Genomic DNA, 19343 nt, shown 5'->3' on the forward strand with positions numbered 1-19343 from the left:
ATATTTTAAAGTATATTAAAATAGAAAATAATTATTTTGAATTACAATAATATTTCGCAATATTACTGTTTTTTTTCTGTATTTTGGATCAAATAACTGCAGCCTTGATGAGTATAAGACTTTCTTCAAAAACATTAAAAATCGTACTGATCCCAAACCTTTGAATGGCAGTGTGTAGATATATATAAGCCCTGTCTTACATAGTATGTCTACATAACAAAAATTAGTAATTAGTAGCCTAAAATTTGAATTCCATAGTATAGCAAGTATACCATAGTTAGTGTAAAAAATCTATGAATACAATTAATAATACAAATAATATACATTAAAAACACAAATTATGCAAAAAATCATTAAGATGCTTGACATGTGAAATAGCTGACCTTTTCGTTAAAACCTGCAAAGTATTTTTGACTTGAGGGATTTTTATTGCTTGGTCTATCTCATTGCTCATCTGCTGATAAAGCAACAGCTTGTGTGATTTGTTCATGATCTGTGGGTTTCTGTCTCTCTGCAGAGTCTATTCCTACTCAAACCTCAATGGTTCAGTGCAAACATGTGCTGTCTGAAATTCATTTTGCTGCTGCTCATTTCATCACATATAAGTGGTAAGTTTCAAAAAAGGCATGTAGTAACTTTTTTACTCAGACATATTTGGAGAGCTACATGTCTATCATTATTTCTTTTAGGTGACTGTCAGCTCAGTTTCAGTGTGAAAGGAGGACTAAATGTTTGCTCCGGTCGGAACTTTACCCTCACATGTCGGCTGGATTGTGATAGTAAATCAATCAGTTTAAGACTGGTGAAAGAAGGAGAAATTCAGAATAGTCTTGAGTCTCGGCATAACAATCTCTCAATGCACATTCACAGTGCAAATAAAAATCATTCAGGAGTATATAGCTGCCAAACAGAGCATGGTCAAACAAGCAGGCTTTGTGTAAAAGTGGAAGGTAAGTGGGAAATCCTCCTGGCTCTTTAAAAATATTCAATTTTGAAAACTTAATAAATTAAGAAAGTGTGTGTCTGTGTGTGTGTGTGTGTGTGTCTGTGTGTGTGTGGTTCAGACTGTAGTTTTTCTTCAACTTACATACCTGAATACTTACCCACTGTAAATACAACTTCATCCTCTCTGACTAATACCACATACCAAGGCCACACACCATCAAGTAAGTTTCTCCATTAATTTCCTAATTTCTGAGACTTAATCCATCCGTATACACCATCTAGATTACTGAAATAAATCATTAAAGTAGCATTTAAGTTAAAGGAAAAGATTCAAAAATTCTAATTTGCAGAAAATGTACTCGCCCTCAGGCCATCCAAAATGTAGATGAGTTTGTTTCTTAAATTTAGCATTGCATCACTTGCTCACCAGTGGATCCTCTGCAGTGAATGGGCGCCATCAGAATGAGAGTCCAAACAGCTGATAAAAACATCACAATAATCCACAAGGAATCCACATGACTTCAATGAAAAATGTGTTTGCGAGAAACAAATCCATCGTCAAAACAATATTATAAATAAACAGCTCGTTTGAATAGATCATTTGTCTTAATGATGGATCTGTGTCTTACAAACACAGCTTTTCACTTCGTAAAATGTTAGCTGAAGTGGAGTTGTGTGGATTACTTGTGGATTATTATGATTTTTGATGTTTTTATCAGCTGTTTGGACTCTCATTCTGACGGCACCCATTCACCGCAGGTGATCCATTGGTGAGCAAGTGATGTAATGCTAAATTTTTCCAATTCTGATCCAGTGAATAAACGAACTCATCTACATCTTGGATGGACTGAGGGTGATTCATTGTTCTACAGATTTTCCTTTTGGGTGAACTATTCTGTTAAAGTTGGTTGACTGGCTTCGTCCGAAACTGACAAAACTGACAGGACGAGGAAAATATGACTTTTGTTTATAAGTGTAATGCAATATAATTTAACTCTTCTATTTTCCTGTTAAGAAATTGCTCGACCTATGGCAAACATCAGAAAAATACTGTGAATTATACTACAGCATATTAAAAGTTTTTATGTGGTCCCAAAGTGAATTACAATCTATCTCAATTTAATAATTTAAATTTTATAATATCTCATGTAGTTTATAAAAAACATTTGTATTATTTTGCTAGTGAATGAACAAATCTCAGAGCTACAACTTTAGTCTAGTGCATTTAATTAGTGTGTGTGTGTTTCTCCATCTCCGTAAGGGATCTTGGAGCCAGTGCTGATATGGTACATGCTGTTCAAGACAGGAGTTTTCCTCATCATTTCAATAACTGTAGCGCTGATAATTGTGTGCCAGAAGCACTGAAAAAGACCTGAATTTGTAAATTAAGAACTATATCCTAATAAATCATGTTATCCATGTATCTTCTATTGCATGATGTAAAAAAATAAATAAATAAATATTCTTTGGCTGAATCTGTAAATGTCAAAGTCGAATTTCCGATGCTCTTGTGGATCCTGACCTTTTCTTTCTGCATAGTTCTCGATTTCTGAAGCTACAGAAGATGATGTAAATGAACACTTTTTTTCCAGAGGTAAAGCTTTGTGTTTGATAATGTCCTATCAGCATTTTTACTAACAACTAGCTAACTAGTTAAATAAAGCCATGTTTATACATTTTCTCTCGAATCAAGGAAAGCCTTTCACATTGATCAATAATTATTTGTATAAGAATCTGTCAATATAGACAATATAGCTTTTTTTTAAATTTGAACTTTGAATTGAATATAAATGACCGCATCGTACATTTTCAGGGGGAAAAAAAAGTTAAAAATTCTTTGTAAATAATTTATAAACAAAATTATTTATTTCGTGTACACGGTTAATTATACTGTTATGTAATTTACACAAAATAATGACGGGATTTCAACACTTGGGGGAGCTCGTGTTTATTTTCAACAGCCTTTTCCAATACACCTTCTTTAGAGCGGTTTATTCCTGTTCATATGGGCTTTTTATTGTCAGTCACATTTATAGTTTATATATATATATATATATATATATAAATAAATAAAATTAGCTATTCTGACATACAAGTCAGGCATCCTTACTTAATATTCAGGTAAATAAAATTGTGCAGCAGCACAAATTTTTGCTTATAGACTAAAAAAAAAAAAAAAAACTTAAACATTCCATTGAATTAATTTTTGTAACACCATAATACACCACAAAATAATCACCATTGAGAATGACGTAAAAATATATTTCTAAAAGTAAAACATTTGGATATATTACAATTAACTATACATTTTCCCTCGTTTACCCAACAGTAAATAAATCCACGTGTGCTGTTATTCGGAAACATTATCTCAACTTATTTGTCAAAGTGAAGGTCTCGCTGATGTGACACGAGGATCTTATCCACACAAACACGTCAATATGACGTCTGAGAGAGTTTACATTAAGGACAGAAGTTTAGTGATCGAGACGAATGAGCACAAACAATTCGAGGGAATTATTTTTAAGAGAGAATTTTTTTTTAATATAAATAGATATAAACTTTCTCTTAATATTTCTCTACATTTAGGGTTTATATGAAATGTGGAAAGCAGAGCATAAAAAAAAAAAAAAAATCTTTAAAGATACAGAGGTTCTATTTTAATACAAATTAACTTTGGTGGCAGGCTGTTTGGAATAGCAACAAAGACAACAGTAATTATCCCGAGTTAAGGTACATGTATTCAATTAGGAGAGTTTTTACAAGAAAACAACGACCACTGAAGTTGAACAATTTTCCATGTTCTTTATTTTGGCCCCCCGGGGTCAGATGGGAAACAAAAATGGTACAACCACATGAAAATACAAGAAACATGAAAGCTACACCACTGGTCCCTAAAATAAGTGTAGACTAGTAATTTTCATGTATGAGGGGGTACAAAAATTCAGGGAAAATGCCATGGCAAGTAAAAAATAAAAACAAAAACAATGAGGTCGTTCTCAGAAAGAAAGACTAAACTCAGCATATTCCAAGGTGGTTTCCATCACAAAAAGAGGAAGTCAACTGCGTATGCATTTCAAGAACCAAATGCTTAAAAAAAAAAAAAAAAAAACTATAAATCATAGGCTTTGCTTCACTTAGAGTGACTAGAAGCACTTGGTTTTGTTCTTGGTTGTTCTGCAGATTTGCTGGTGTACTATTCAAAGAAAAAAAGAAAAAAAAGATTTGATCAAAGATTAAAGTGTCTACAGTAATCTTAGAAGAAAAAATAAATAAATTGATGAACAGTAACAAGTAGCATTTAAGAACAATTTGAGCCGGTCTATGCATCATTGAAGACCCCCCCAAAAACAGCTGACATTTACGAAAAATAAAATAAAAAGTAAAAACAAGGAAGATAAAAATCTCCCTTTCCAACACGCATACAATAAAAATAAAAAAAGGAGGGCGGGGGCGAGGGAATGGGCTAAATACAGCAGCATGGCACATTGGTATGTCTGGAGGTTTATTGCGCATCTCACCTTTTCATTAGATATCAGTCTACAAGTACAAAATGAAGGCTAACAGAGGACTTAAGGACTTTTCATGGAATAATCACCTTTATTCAAACAGTAAATGGAGTCATTGACAGAGCCCGTGTGTTCACGAAATGTTCAATGACTACCTGAATGAATGGTGAAATTGGGTTTTGAAATGAAATGTGCTACAAAACCTTGAAATGAACCTCTGGCAGTTCCTTATATTGCAGGTCAAAAGGGGATTGAACATGAGGAAAGGAAAGGGGGAGGAAATCTGATTATGCAACTGATTCCTGTTTTCCTGTGAGGCCAAGTACAAAAGTTGCGCTGCAATGCTCCGTCTCCCTGAAAAAGGCAAACCTTTCCAGTGCGAGGACAAAACTGAAATGTAAAACACCAATGAACTGAAACAGAATGAGTCTTTCTGCTTTAAAATATGCTTTGGTAACTCGGAGACAGATCCTGAGGTTCCCCCTGAAAACCGCTGAAATTCGCATTTGGCAGAAAATAATTGTTACACAGTGGAGTGAAATTGAGAAACGTGGTCCTTGATAAATAAATTCAGACTAGAGAAACCCCAGACAACATGGCTGCAATTTCTTCCCTGGATAACTCTAATAAATCATTTGCCACTTAAGTCCCAGTAACACTTACGTGGTCTCAGTCTGCCATCAATATCACTTTGAGAGTGAGAAATGGGTTTCAAACATGGCATAAGTACAAATCAAATGATTAGGCCTCTGGGGGTCTCATGTGAGCTCAAAGGCAAAGAGCAAAATGTTTTTTTCTGATGCTTAGATATCAAATGGCTTCGGTGGGGTCCAGCTTTAGATGAACAAAAGCAACTTGAGTCCTTTGGTTTAATGGTTTTTGTAAACATTGTTATATTGACAGATTCCTGGGACTCAGACGTCAACAAGTCTTTCCTGGCCACAACAAGATTTTTACCCAGTCAAAACTGTTTGCAGGGGCCTTTGAGGTGCTTTAAGTGCTACAAACATAAGAGTGCTTCTCACAAGAGCTTAGAGCCCACAAATTAAGTGGGCAGAGAGGTAAAGATGTCAACGCACTGCCTAGTTGAAGATTTCGATAGAGTGTTATCAATAGTCGTCAATGGAGAGCAGAGGCTGAAACGCAGTAGAGATCAGGCACAGTCACCTACGATCACAAGCGGGGCGAGGAGCTGGCGTAGTTCAGCAGCACACACTGGCCCTCGGTGCTGGCTGCCTACGGTCTTCCTGCGGAGGGCCAGCTTGGACCTGGAGGAAGGAGACAGCAGCATGGAGCCAGAGCTGGAGGAGAAGAGAAGCGGGGAGGTAAGCTCCTTCTCTAGCTGCTGCTGCTGTTGCTCCTCACTCTCTTCCCTCTCAGCCAGCTGCCGGTTCATGGCTACGGCCTGCCCAGCAAAGAACGTCAGGTCCTGAGCGCTACCACCCCTGGAGAAAGAACACAGAATGTAAGGATGGCATGATTAATGGTCTGCTACTCTCGGTCAAAACTATAGAGTGGAGGAACTATGATGTCACTTTGTAGGCAAAAACCCGAAAGGTAGTTAACATTTTAGCACTTCTGGTTCAATCGTACCAATCGAGTCAATGTTTTTTTTTTTTTTTTTTTAATGGGATTTTGGTAAAATCCCTAATATAAGGTCCGTGGTTCACACAGGCTCGAGATATTTTCATGTTTTATTGTATGACATAAAACACACCGGTTACACCCCACCCATGAAATTTTTTTAACGAATAAGGTTACTTAAAGCTAAAGCTACAAGTCTTCAGATGGAAGATGCTCATTAATTGCTTTCTGTTCCTATTGATGCGGTGACTCTGGGTTCATGAGGTAAACCATTACAATTATTCGATGTAAACCCCATATTTACCGGCGTAGTCACGGTGAAAGTGAAACTTTAACGATGCATAGTGCTTAAAGCCATGTTAAAGGTAAATGTTTACAGCCACATGAAGCTGTTAGAAAGCATGAGGATTTCCTAGAAGCAAGGATAAAATAACATTGTGTACACACCATAACAAAGCTAAAATATAGTACTTTGTTCACTAAAATAAGTTTAATTTAATTTCATATCCAAAAACTTGCTCAACCGGCTGTTATGTAATAGATTAAATGCACTAGAATTTCATTTAATAGTTCTTGAAGACACATTTTTTATTAAAATATTAATATTAAATCAAGGATTTATTGACTTAATGCACCTTATTTCGAAATCTACAGAAATACATGCTTTCATATGTCCTTTATTTATGATTATTTCATTTATTCACTATATTTTTTATTATTAAGGTCTTATTTGGCCGTAGTGCTGTACTGTAGTTCGTTTATAGCCTAAGTTTAGCTTTTAAGTTCTGGTACTTTTATTTAGGCTTCAAAGTTTTATTTATTTTGTGAAAATTATCTTGATGGACAAAACATGAAAGTTTTATGAACTATAATTGAACACAGAGCTTAGTTATTTTTGCAATAATCCAAAAGCCTATGGAAAAATCCTATTGGCTTTTTGTCAAAGGAACCAGTGTAATGCTAACAGCCGATCCGCCTACAGAGTGACATAGTTACCCAACTCTACTGATGCTGGAATTTATAAGTGTATCATTAAGCCAAGCCACTATTATACTTTAAGCCAAATTAAAGAACAAACTGGCATGGCATCATTCCAAACAACATCATTGTAAAACGGGGTTTGCTTGCCAAAATGAAACCCTGCAGAGAAACCCTGACCCTGCAGAGACTGCAGAGTTACTGAAATATTCCCAATCCTAGAAACGTTTCAAGGACATCTTTGAAATAGTCCATATGACATGAGCATTGTGGTACTCGCATGAATAGCATTGGACAGTGATTTTACTTCTGTTTTCTTTGCACAAAAAAAGCATTCAACTGTAGCTTTGTAAAATTAAAGTTGAACCACTGATGTCACATGGACCATTTTAACAATGTCCTTAGACCTTTCTGGGCTTGGAACGTGGTAGTTGCATTTTTGTCTATGCAGGGTCAAAAAGCTCTCGGATTTCATCAAAAATATCTTAATTTGTAAATTATCTTAAAAATGTCTTCTAGGTTTTTAAGGACATGAGGGCGAGTAATTAAAATGACAATTTTTATTTTAGGGTGAAATAACCCTAATCAGTAGGTGTGCTCCGGTATTTCAAGCTTCTTTTGGCCCTCCAAGCGAAGAAGGAACAATAACTTTGTTGAGAGTATATCAGGACATTTAGTATGCAATATACTCACCTCTGATGTAATATGGATGCAGACACAGTGTTGGGTGCACACTAAGGTGAAGAACAATAGAAAGTTGTCAGAAAATATGATTTACAACCCAAGAAGCGAATAATTAATGTGAAATATTCTCAGGAATCCTAGAGACGGAAATTAAAATGGACATACCCCCTTGACCCAAGGATGCTGCAAAACCTGGGCAGCACTGAGGCGGTCTTTGGCATCCTGCACCAACAGCTTGGTGATGAGGTCTTTGGCTGCAGGAGAGATGTGTGCCCAGTCCTTCTCTGGAAACTCGTACTTGCCTTCCTGAATACTCTCAAACAGCATGCTCTGTGGACGCATTGTGATAAGAGGTATTAAAATTCGACTTGCAGAAGCAAAAAAAAATAAAAAATAAATAAATAAATATCACCATTCAGCCTCAACCCTAAGTTTATTTTTCCTTTTTAAATTGGTAAATGTATGTAAATTAACTTGTGACAATGCAGCCCAAAATTGTCAAACTCTGACTACGAAACCATGTGGCTAGACCTGCTACAATTCAAGGGAAAGTTTTCAACTTTCCCCGCTTTCGATACTGAACACTTTCCCAGAAAACCACGCATCTTGTCCAAGTATGTGGTGTACCTGGCAGACTTGGCAGGGCTCTCCCCAATCCCAACCACAGTCTGTTCCACAGTGACCCACAAAGGGTGGGTATCCACTCAGCATGATGTAGAGGATGACGCCGAGGCTCCACAGGTCACAGCGCTTGTCATAGATGCTAGCTTCCTCATTAAAGGCCTCCACCACCTCAGGAGCCATGTATTCAGCTGAGCCACACTGTAGGAATAAAAGAAACCTTTAAGTACGTACTGTAAAAGTCCTCATACACAAGGAAAAGTCCACAAATTCCCCACATGAGTTATAAAAGCCACAAGAACTCAGTGGGAAGAGCAGAGAGGAACAATCTTGGTTTCACTTCATGTTTACTATTACTGTCCCATCATCATGTCACTTGGTTGGACAACAAGTTCAAAAGTAGAATAAACTACAAGGTGAGCTATCTAGAGCTACAGCATTTATCAGAAGAGGCCAAACTGAGGGAGTGCTGGTAGCTCTGTTTGTTTTCACCTGCAGGGCATTATCAAGTTCATTGTTCGGAGTTAAGCTGGGGTGGCCTGATCCGATTCAGACCTGGGCACGTCAGCAGACAACTGTTCCAGCAGGGCCCACAGGCTGCTGCTGCTGTCTGCAATATATCATGTGCAAACTAGGCCAAAAGGTTACTGCTTGGGGAGGAAAAAAGAAAAAAGGATTTAAGCCGCTCTACACCGGCCAGGGATAAACAAGTCCCAACCCTGCTAGAGTGTTACATAACACACACACACACACACACTCCGAATGGTGCACTTATACTTAATGCAATGAAGAAAAACTCAGGGGAGCGAACCAAGGAGGTTAGCGGGACATGAGCAAATTTGTTTATTTTTATGGAAGTGCAGCTGTCTGGTAAAAAATTGTTATACAGCTACTATATGAGTCACTGAAGCAAACTGAGGAAGCTGAAGACATTATGCCGATGTTTATTTGCAGGCCAAGGGGGAGTAGACTACATGTCCTCAGAGGACACTCCAAAAAAATAAGCCAGGACTGCCATCTCTCTGACCCTGACAAATCTATGGCTAAGCCTCAGTAACCTCGCAAGCACACGACACATTCCCTCAAACCATCCGAGCTCTGTGAACATGACAGGGGCATCACTTTGAAGGAAAGTGGATCGAGACAAAAATGGTGTGCCATGATAAAAATGTGACTCTGTGGTCTTATAGTAAGCAACCCTTGTAATCGGAATTAAGAGTTTTTGGCTAACAAATCAAAGTTCATAAAATATCACCTAATTGTGGGAGCACAATTTAAACTATACTACTTGTCCCACAACAGGAACAGAAGTAGATTGCGATTCAACAAAACCCAGACAGTCCAGCAATGATCCCCAATTGTCAGTTTATTGTCCGGCTGGTTTTGCTTTCAGCATGACTGGGCTCTTACATAACGCTCCTCTGTGCACGAGGAATCTTAGATTTGCCATCACTTAGAAGCAGCCCCACCTGCTTCCTCTCATCATTAAAAAGAAAAAAATGTGTTTCCAGACAACATGTACGTTACGGAGTAAGGATTTGCATAGTTTGCTGGGTACAAGAGTGTTATTATGGTGCACAGAGCAAAAGAGGGCAAGCCTGAATGTACACAGAGATGATAAATAAGTCATCCAGTTTCTGTCATTGACCACAGCCACAGCCACAAACTTTCATTGCACAAGTCATAATAAATGTATGTTCTCGGATGTTTATGAAGGGAATGATATCATGGCAAGACAGGACCTTAGCTCTGGCAAGACTAGGGAGTTTCCCTGGTCACTATTCCAGCAAGTAAATCCACAGTTGCGGTGGTGAAAAATGCAACAGTATTCAAAGTGATAGTTTACCCAAAGTGAAAACTGTATAATCCGTAATTCAAATGTTCAAAACCTACAAGATTTATCAAGCACTTTGTTTCCATTTATCATATTTGAAGTGTTAATCAATTTTTTAATTGGAGTAAATGGCTAAATTAAATAGGTTCATCACAAAGTGAGTACAAGTCTTTCAAAGACTTGGATTAAGAGTCTAAATTCAGTTAGATTACTTTAAAAGAGGTCTTCATAAACTTTATGATCAGTTTTAGTTGTAATAATTTAATGGAGAAAAATCTCAGTTTTCATAAAATAAAAATAAAAAAAAAATACCTTTGCATGTTTTGAAGATGAACATATGTCTTTGTTTGGAATAACATGACCGTTTTTGATTTTGGGAGAACTAAATCCATTATGCTACAGAGAGAAAAGTCAATGCTGGAAATTAGTAAGGTAAAATGCCACATAGAACTGTGTTATGGATTTGTACTTGAACATCCTGGCGCAGTTATGCTTAAATCAAAAATGTAAATGGAGAGGGTTCACCATCCAATTTCTGATCCACCTCCTTCCGGGTGCAGAGGAAAAACTCGTAGACCTCAGAAAGAGCAGACCATACAAAACCAAAAGTCTCTAGTAACCAATCTGAACACTTCAAAAGCATCTGAAAACCCCAGGGTGTGGTGAAAAGACTGAGGTATGGGTGAAAAGATTTCCATGAGGAATTTTGTTTAAGGTCTCGGGTCATGAAGACATTCACATTAAAATAACCTTGCCTGTTCCCTTCAGACTCGGAGAGCTAATAAAACTGTTAGTTTACGGTGTTCCTTGATCTGTAATCTTTCTAATTCTGTGAATTCTGTGACCCAAGGTACCGATTCACATCAAAACAGATGTTCAACGTTTACAAAACTTGGTTACTGGAGGTTTATTGGCTTTGCCTTTAAATCAATAACCTTCATCTCTGCTCTACTTATTTTGAGATCTAGAAGTCCAATGCAGTGAAGTGGCAATAAAAATGGCATTAAAAACACTGGCTAAATTTAGTGGCTTGATTTATGTAGCGCCAAATTAAATGTAGGTGACACAATATGTCTATATGAAAACAATTGTGAAGAAGCCTTCACAAATCTTTAAAGGGTTCATATGATGCGATTTCAAGTTTTCCTTTATCTTTGGAGTGTTACAAGATGTTTGTGCATAGATAAGATCCCTAAAGTGGCAAAGACTAAAGTCTCAAACCCAAAGAGATATTCTTTATAAAAGTTAAGACTCATCCACATTCTCCTAAAATGCCTCATTTAAATAAGCCCCCACATCTATGTCACTGTGAGGGAAAATTTGCATAACACAGCCAAAATATGCACTGAATAGCTGGCCAAACAGAGCACACCTCGCTTTTCAGACCACTGAGCTTTGTAAAAATCGACATGTTTCAGAAAGGCGTGGCACAGAGATAAACAATGTACAGTATGTGGAAAATGTGTTTTTTGAACCTTAAACCACATAAACCTTTTATTACACCAAATAATGTTCTTTTTTTAACAACGTCATATGACCCCTTTTATCAAAATTTCATCCTTTCTCAAAGTCCTAATTCCCCCCAACTTTTTCCTTCTCCTACAATCACCTGTTCTACAAGCATGCTATTCATATTTGTAAAATTTGTATCAATTCAAAATACTATAATTTCATAAATATTATGTTTAAATAAATACAATTTAATTGAAGCACATTATTTACCATTTACTCTAATTTAATATAAGATCATATAGGTCATTGGCAATCCTACGGCTGTCCTTGCAATGTGGTAATATCCTTACGGTCTATGCAGGATCAGGGAGCTCTCAGATTCCATCCAAAATATCTTAATTTGTGTTCCAAAGATGACCGAAGGTCTTAGGGGTTTGGAATGTCATGAGGGCGAGTAATTAATGACAGTTTTCATGTTTGGGTGATCTATCTCTTTAATATACACGTGTTAAACTCACCGGAGTCAGGAGCTCAGGGGTGGAGATGGGAGAGCGGTCACTATTCAGTTTGATCCCACTTCCCAAATCAAAATCGCAGATCTTCACAGGAGAGATCTACAGAAGAAAAAAATAAAATATAATAAATGCCACTGTAAAATTAGTTAAAGGATTAGTTCACTATCAATAGAAATTCTAATAATTCACCACCCAACACCCCCACCCCATTCAAGATATTAAGTTTCTCTTTCTTCAGTTGAAAAGAAATTAAGGTTTTTGATGAAAACATTCCCGGATTATTCTCTTTAAAGTAGACTTGAACAGCTACCAAATGGCTGTTACTGTCAAAATTACAGTTTCAGTGCAGCTTCAAAAGGGCTCTGCACGATACCAAAAGTTGTTGCATGTTCAAATAACACATTAAAATTTTTTGTAGACGACATTTGACTATGTCTTTGCACATTCGACTTTTAAACACAGAGTCGGTACTACCACCTACATCACGCGTAACCTTTTCAATGTAATTAAGTATTATGTGAAGTCATGGACAGTGGACATGCATTGCACAGTAGTGCAAGGCAAGCATTTCTGTTTATAAAGCATATAAAATATTTTTTTAGGAAATGACCAATCGTTTCACTAGATAAGACTCTTATTCCTCATCTGGTCTCGTGTAGAGGCCTTTGAAGCTGCACTGAAACTGTAATTGACCATTTGGTAGCTGTTGAGGTCCACTATAAGGAGAATAATACTGGAATGTTTTCATCGAAAACCTTAATTTCTTTATGACTGAAAAAGACCGATATAACATCTTGGATGACATGGTGGTGAATAAATTATGAAGAACCATTTTATTTGAAAGTGGACTAATCCTTTATGATTGCCCACTGAGTTTTTCTAAACACAAGCGGGTCAAATGTTTTCGTTCAAGAGCACAAAAAGCACGTAAAATGTTACTGTACCCAACAGATTTGTCAAAAATCTGGTCAGAAATGCAGTGCATGTGTGTTCTCCTCAGATGTCTCATGTCTCCTCATGTACAGAGAGAGACTCACCCTGTCACTATGTTCACAGAGGATGTTCTCAGGCTTGAGGTCTCGATGTGCCATCCCTATAACAAGACATAACGAACAATTATCTATATTGATAATATATAGAATGCATAATAACATCATGTTGTATCAACACTAAAGGTCTCAACCTTTGTTGTGTAGGAAGTCCAGAGCACTGGCGATGTCCTGCACCACTATGCTGGCTTCCTGCTCATTGAAGTGTTGTCTTCGGTGTATGTGAGTCAAGATAGAACCTGGGAATAAAAATGGATGCATGAAGATTTAGGACTATAGATTCTTTACAATATGAATGCAAACCCATTTTAATTTTTTTTTTTTTTTCATGTTTCTCGGGTGTCTTATGCTCACTAAGGCTGCATTTATTTTATGAAAAATAAAGGAATAGTTCACCCTAAAATGAATGATTTTCATCATTTAGTCACCCTCATATCACTCCAAACCTGAATGGGTTTTTCTTATATTGAACTCAAATGAACATAAGAATAAGTAGAAAGTAACAATTGAACTGAAACAGTTGAGGTCCCCACTGACTTCCATATCAGGGAAAGAAATATGGAAGTTAATGGGAACCATCAGCTGACTGTTTACCAGAATTCTCCAAAATATCTTTTTTTTTTTCTTCTACAACATAAGAAAAATGACAATTTTCATTTTTGGGTGAACTACACCTATTACTTAGTGGTTTTAATAAATAAATAAAAAACAAATGGAACAATTAAAAAAAAAAAAAAAAAAAAAGAACTTACCGCCTCTCAGTTTCTCAAAGACTAAATAAAATTTGTCCTCTTCCTCAAAGTATTCAACCAGTTCCAAAATGTTTCTGGTGAGAAAAGACATTAACATTATCCATCAATTACATGGCAAGGAATCTTTTTCAATTAGTCTTAATGAGCTTCTCAAGCTTTGTACCAAAACCTCGTCTTGCGGTCTATGTGGGCAGCAGTCTAGGGGCCGTTCACATTTTGCGTCTTTTGCCCGCACAAGTTCGTTATTTCCAATGTAGGCGCGCGGCATGTGCTCATAATGGAACAATAATGGAAGCGACGCGGTCGCGACGCGCCCGTTTTTTCCAGGCGCGTCCGCACCGCATCGAATTAAAAACATCTCAACTTTTCAGAATGCCGCAAGCGCACCGCCGGTCATGTGACAAGAACTAACCAATCAGCTTCATCTTTTCCCGTAACAACGTTGTTCATAGCTGTTTATAGATTGCCATTTTGAAATAAATTTAGTAGCAGAGCTACTGAGAGCTATTTTTTGTGCTGCAAATCCATTTATCCTTTGCTGAAATTTCCGCGTCTTGCACGTCATGGTTGCTTAGCAAAAGCAGACGCCTCAGGAGCGCTTCTGCCCGAGCGCTTTGGAAAAAAGGAGAAAGCGGCACGACTAGCGTTTTCAGGCGCGATATGTGAACGGCCCCTAAGGCGGCATCCTGTTAATCATAAAACTCAACCCCAATTGGTTTCAATATGGTTTTCATTTAACCAAGCTAACCGCATGATACATGAATAATCTAATCACATCAGAGCAATTTTTAAATCAGTACTTTAGTTTAGTTTGAAGTATTAAATAAAATTTCTCTCCCCTTGGCCACCATGTTGGACTAATGTTTTCCCTTATATGCAATGAGTAGTGTCACACAGAGAATCCTGTACCTGTGGCCCTGGCACTGGTAGAGCATTTCCACCTCCCTGAAAACACGGCTCCGACTGTGGCCTGGCCTCTTCTCAATTATCTGTATGACATTGAAACATCATATTAGTGACCTAATAGAAACCCTAGGAAGGACACATTGTGCCCAGACCTTGAATTACAGAACTCAGAGTCTGTTTTGATGGGCTCTTCTGCTACCTGGACACAGACAATGAAGTACACATTTGTTATTAAGTGGCAAAACTCTCAGACATGATCAGGTCATCTCAGTATCGAGCTTGAGTCGACAGATCTGCATGTCCTTCTGTGGATAACTCTCAGATTACCAAGCACACAGATGACACGCCACTGCCTGTCTACAAAAGAACATCTCGGACCACTGATTCAGCAGGTCACCACATGGTCAGCAGGCTTTACAAGCTGGAGGACTAGACAGACAATCAGGTCTCACAACAAACAGGGCATTCAGACCATGTGCGCAGCAGAGAAAGTGGCAGTGTACTTGCACCAAAAGAAGGGTTGACTAAATGACAATTAAATTCTACAATAGAACCAACAATGTGACCAATTTTCTGGTTTAATTTACTGGGTGCACAGCCATCAACAGCTGGGACTTCTGTAGTAAGTGGTGTGTAGCAGTAAACCTAAATGAAATTTAAATAGAGTTTGCCGGTTTTTGAAAGGAATCTCTTATGCTTGCATTTATGTGATCAAAAACCCAGTATAAACAGTAATATTGTAAAATATTATAATTTTAAATAAATGTTTGCCATTTTAATATTTTAAAACGGGATTCATTTCTGTGATTGCAAAGCTGAAACTGCAGCAGCCATTACCCCAATCCCATAATCCTTCAGAAATCTTTTTAATATGCCGATTTGCTGCCAAGAAACATTTCTTATCAACAGTTGTGCTACTTAATATTTTGGAGGGAACCAAATTGTTTAACGAATAGAAAGAACAGCATTTGTCTTTTGTTATAAATACAAATTAAAATATAATATAAATGTCTTTAAAATCACCTTTAATTAATTTAATGCAACCTTGCAAAATAAAAAATACAAATTCTTTAACAAAGACCAAACTTACCACCTCCAAAACTTTGAACAGTAGTATGTTTCTAAAGGGCTTGGGGTTTGAAAACAATGTGTTGTTTCTCTTAATTCAATGCATATACTGGTTTATCTATCATTTGACCCTTTGACTGTACCTAATAAAATCCAATTACACTGGCATATGACTATTATTCCACGTTATTCATACAGTGTCCATTCATTTTAATGTGTAGATGAGCATGGCTACAGTATCCCAAAAGGTTAAGCATTAGCCAAACATTTCACCCTAATTATACGGTCCACAGCAAATGGGATACAAACTACAAAATTCATCTTTCTACAGCTTCCATAAGAGCACCAGATCATAACACTCTAGGAATCTGACAATATTCCATGACATCAGCAATGTGGAGAACCTGCTGTTTTCAATTTTGGATTCCCTTTGGCAAGTTACAGAACATTTGCTATGAAATGACATATGAAGTGATGTATCAAATTGATGTACAGTAGCGAGAGATACCGCACTGCTTTTCCAAACATTACATGTCCTTCTTAACAATATCAACAACTGCAAAGAGGAAGTTTCTCTGCTGAGCAGGCACTGTGGTCATTTATATTTTTGTTCCACAGCTGCAGCACAGTAGCTGGAAGGACATTGTTCCAGAGAGAAGTACACATAACAAATAAAATGGACACCGCTCAAACGACCATGAATGAAAGCTAGAGTCCTGTATTTCCTGAAGAGGGCTGAAACACCGATACAAAGCCACCTGTCCCAACATAAACCCCCTTTTATTCTTATGCAACACTCTACATTGAAGGTATGGCACATAACTAAGAGCCAAAGTTTGCTTCCCTCAATTCATATTCCTAGTGTCAAAAACTTGGGAGTGTTCAGTAATAAACCACTGATGCTCGAACATCATTTAAGAGAACATCCTAACAATGTCCTCCTGCTACTCAATCTTTAAGCCAGTTCCCCTTTTAGTCTGTTCAGATTGCACAATATCATTTCTATTAATCGGTCACATTTTTGATGCACCGGAAACAGCCCCTATTCATTCCATTAAAGGGATAGTTCACAAATGAAAAATGAAACCGTCATTTACTCACACTCGTCGTTCCAATCCTGTATGAGCTTGTTTCTTATGTTGAATGTAAAAGATGATATTTTGAAGAATGCCGTTAATCAAACAATTTATGGTCCCCACCGACTTGGAAAGTTCCCACTGGAAAGTTTTCCTTTCCTTATTATGGAAGTCAATGGGGACCAACAACTGTTTGGTTACCGATATTCGTCAAAATATCATATTTTACGTTCAACATAAGAAACAAGCTCATACACGTTTGGAACGACATGAGGGCAAGTACTGTAAATTATGATCATTTTCATTTTGGGTGAACTATTCCTTTAAAGGGGGAATTTAAATCAATAAATAAAATATTATAATTCTATTAAAATACATAATTGTATTACATTTAAGTAAGTTTTATAATACATTTAATTTTCTCTATACATCAGAATATTATAAAAAACTATACATGTTTTTTTTTTTGTTTTTTTTACGTCGCTTAATTTTTCAATGCCTATTGTGTTTTTGTTTGTTTTTTGTCATAAAATTAAAATGAAGCAAATCATTTTTAAATACACTTTAATTTGCTACCCAAGCTTTTTATTTTCTGGTTGAAATCAGAGCAATCATAAAGAGAGTATGGCTTAAGAGGGTATTTTGCTAGTGCAACTGGAGTTTAACCTGAACATAGATAAGACACTGATCTTACGATGGTTGTATGAGCACTGACAACGGTTTGTTTGCCAATATGCGGCTTTAAATAAAATAGAGTGCTGATACTTGCCTTTACTGCATATTCTTTATTGGTGATCAGATTGATGCAGGTCTGAACAACAGCATAAGCCCCTTCTCCAAGAATCTCATTTTGTAGTTTATAAACATCTGCAGAGAAAAAAAAAATTGTATTAATACTCTACAGACAGCATTTACTGTACGGAAGATAAAAAAAGGGGTTTGCCTTCAAAACGTCCAGAGAAACTGTCAGTGGCTCTGCATCGTTTTTTCTTTTTATTTCTCTTCTTGGCATCAGGGATATAGATGGGCTGGCTGGATGGCATGTCTATAAAAAAAAAAAAAAAAACAGTCAAGATGAACAATGTGTGCCAAGTCCATCACTCTAATCTGCTATGAACTTTGCCTAACAAAGCATGAGAGATAAGCAATACCTCCTGAAGTATCTCATCAGGGTTTACGTCAACCTCAAAGTCTGATAATGACAATCAATATTAAGGAAAATGTAGGCAAAATAACTGTACCAGGCCTTGGCGAGCGGTCTAACTTGAAGGATGAGTCAACATGGGGTTCCAAATCTATTAATTCATCAGTTTTGAAAGGGTTTTGCCCCTGGGAACAGGAGAAAGTGTCAAATTAAAGTCTGCCATTTCACATTAAAAACTTTCTGGTAAATCACAAGTCGTTGCCAACCTTGAAGGAGCGATGGAATCCTGTGACCTCTGTAATTTTGTTTTGCACCATGTTTTCAAATGGTCAGATAATAATATGCAGCTTTGTGTCTTAATCACTGTGCAATGGCTCCTCTCAGTCAAATATACTGATCACCTCTGATCTGATCACCTCAAGGTGGTCTGCAACAGATGACTCCTGTTCACACAGACAGACAGAAACAGCATCAACATGGCCCTGAACAGATGCTCTTGGGAGACTAAGAAAAGCTAATGTAACGTTACCGACTTGATATTTTTTACATTACGAGAGGCAAAAAAGTTAGGAACTTGGAAAAAAAATATATTGAATTAACTTGATTTTCATGTTCAGAAATAGATCAGCTGACAATTCCTATGCAAGTAGTTAATCTTAACAACAACAATTAACAATCTAATCTTACTTTATAAGCGGTCAGAGGCTATTTTTTATCAGGATGACCAAGTAACCACTCTCTGGGCTGCATGCGGTTGCAGTCAGAAAAGACTGGAGTTTTTTTTTTCCCGAAGAGATTTGCTGAAATCATTAGTTAAGTTAGTGGAAAGGGAGTCATCTCTTACCCCGTTACTAGCCTTGAGACGCCAGCGTTTACGCCGTTGCTCAACCCACCGTGTAATAAGTTACTACTCTGTGTTTGTCAATTGTAAACTGAAGTTGAGAGCTCTACGCATATATAAGGTCGTATCTTGCACTCCGCCCACTCTGCATTCCACATCCAATCAAAGTGATTGCTTCGAAAGGCAGAATTAAAAACTCAGAACACTATTGGACATTTCAATTTTAGGGGAGGAGCATCCCGTTCTAAGCGTCAACTAATCAGAATCAAGTTTAAAAATTCACTTGTTTATTGCCCCATCTAGTGGGCAGTGGAAAAATTAGTACAATTTTAAAATGAACACACCTCAGGATATTTAATATATTACATATTATATATATAATTATTGT

At 37.0% G+C, this 19343-nt stretch overlaps 1 protein-coding gene and 1 long non-coding RNA gene across 2 annotated transcripts; one reads left to right on the top strand and one right to left on the bottom strand.

Moving 5' to 3' along the window:
• The first annotated feature begins 516 nt into the window (after positions 1-516).
• On the top strand, positions 517-2532 carry LOC113046419 (uncharacterized). The gene is made up of 4 exons (XR_003276079.1): positions 517-608; positions 690-950; positions 1065-1166; positions 2207-2532. It is a non-coding gene; the product is annotated as an uncharacterized LOC113046419 (long non-coding RNA).
• A 1190-nt stretch (positions 2533-3722) lies between these two features.
• On the bottom strand, positions 3723-19066 carry mknk2a (MAPK interacting serine/threonine kinase 2a). The gene is made up of 14 exons (XM_026206492.1): positions 18959-19066; positions 18381-18557; positions 18212-18299; positions 17914-18015; positions 17740-17837; positions 14830-14909; positions 13921-13994; positions 13303-13407; positions 13157-13212; positions 12123-12218; positions 8325-8519; positions 7863-8027; positions 7707-7747; positions 3723-5896 (listed from the first exon to the last, which is right to left on the bottom strand). Exons 2-14 carry the CDS (start codon positions 18429-18431, stop codon positions 5605-5607), a joined length of 1443 nt encoding a protein of 480 aa, XP_026062277.1. The 5' UTR covers positions 18432-18557; positions 18959-19066; the 3' UTR covers positions 3723-5604.
• Between the last annotated feature and the right edge of the window lie 277 nt (positions 19067-19343).

This window comes from Carassius auratus, chromosome 27 (assembly GCF_003368295.1).
Source record: "Carassius auratus strain Wakin chromosome 27, ASM336829v1, whole genome shotgun sequence".
NCBI classification, from domain to species: Eukaryota; Metazoa; Chordata; class Actinopteri; order Cypriniformes; family Cyprinidae; genus Carassius; species Carassius auratus.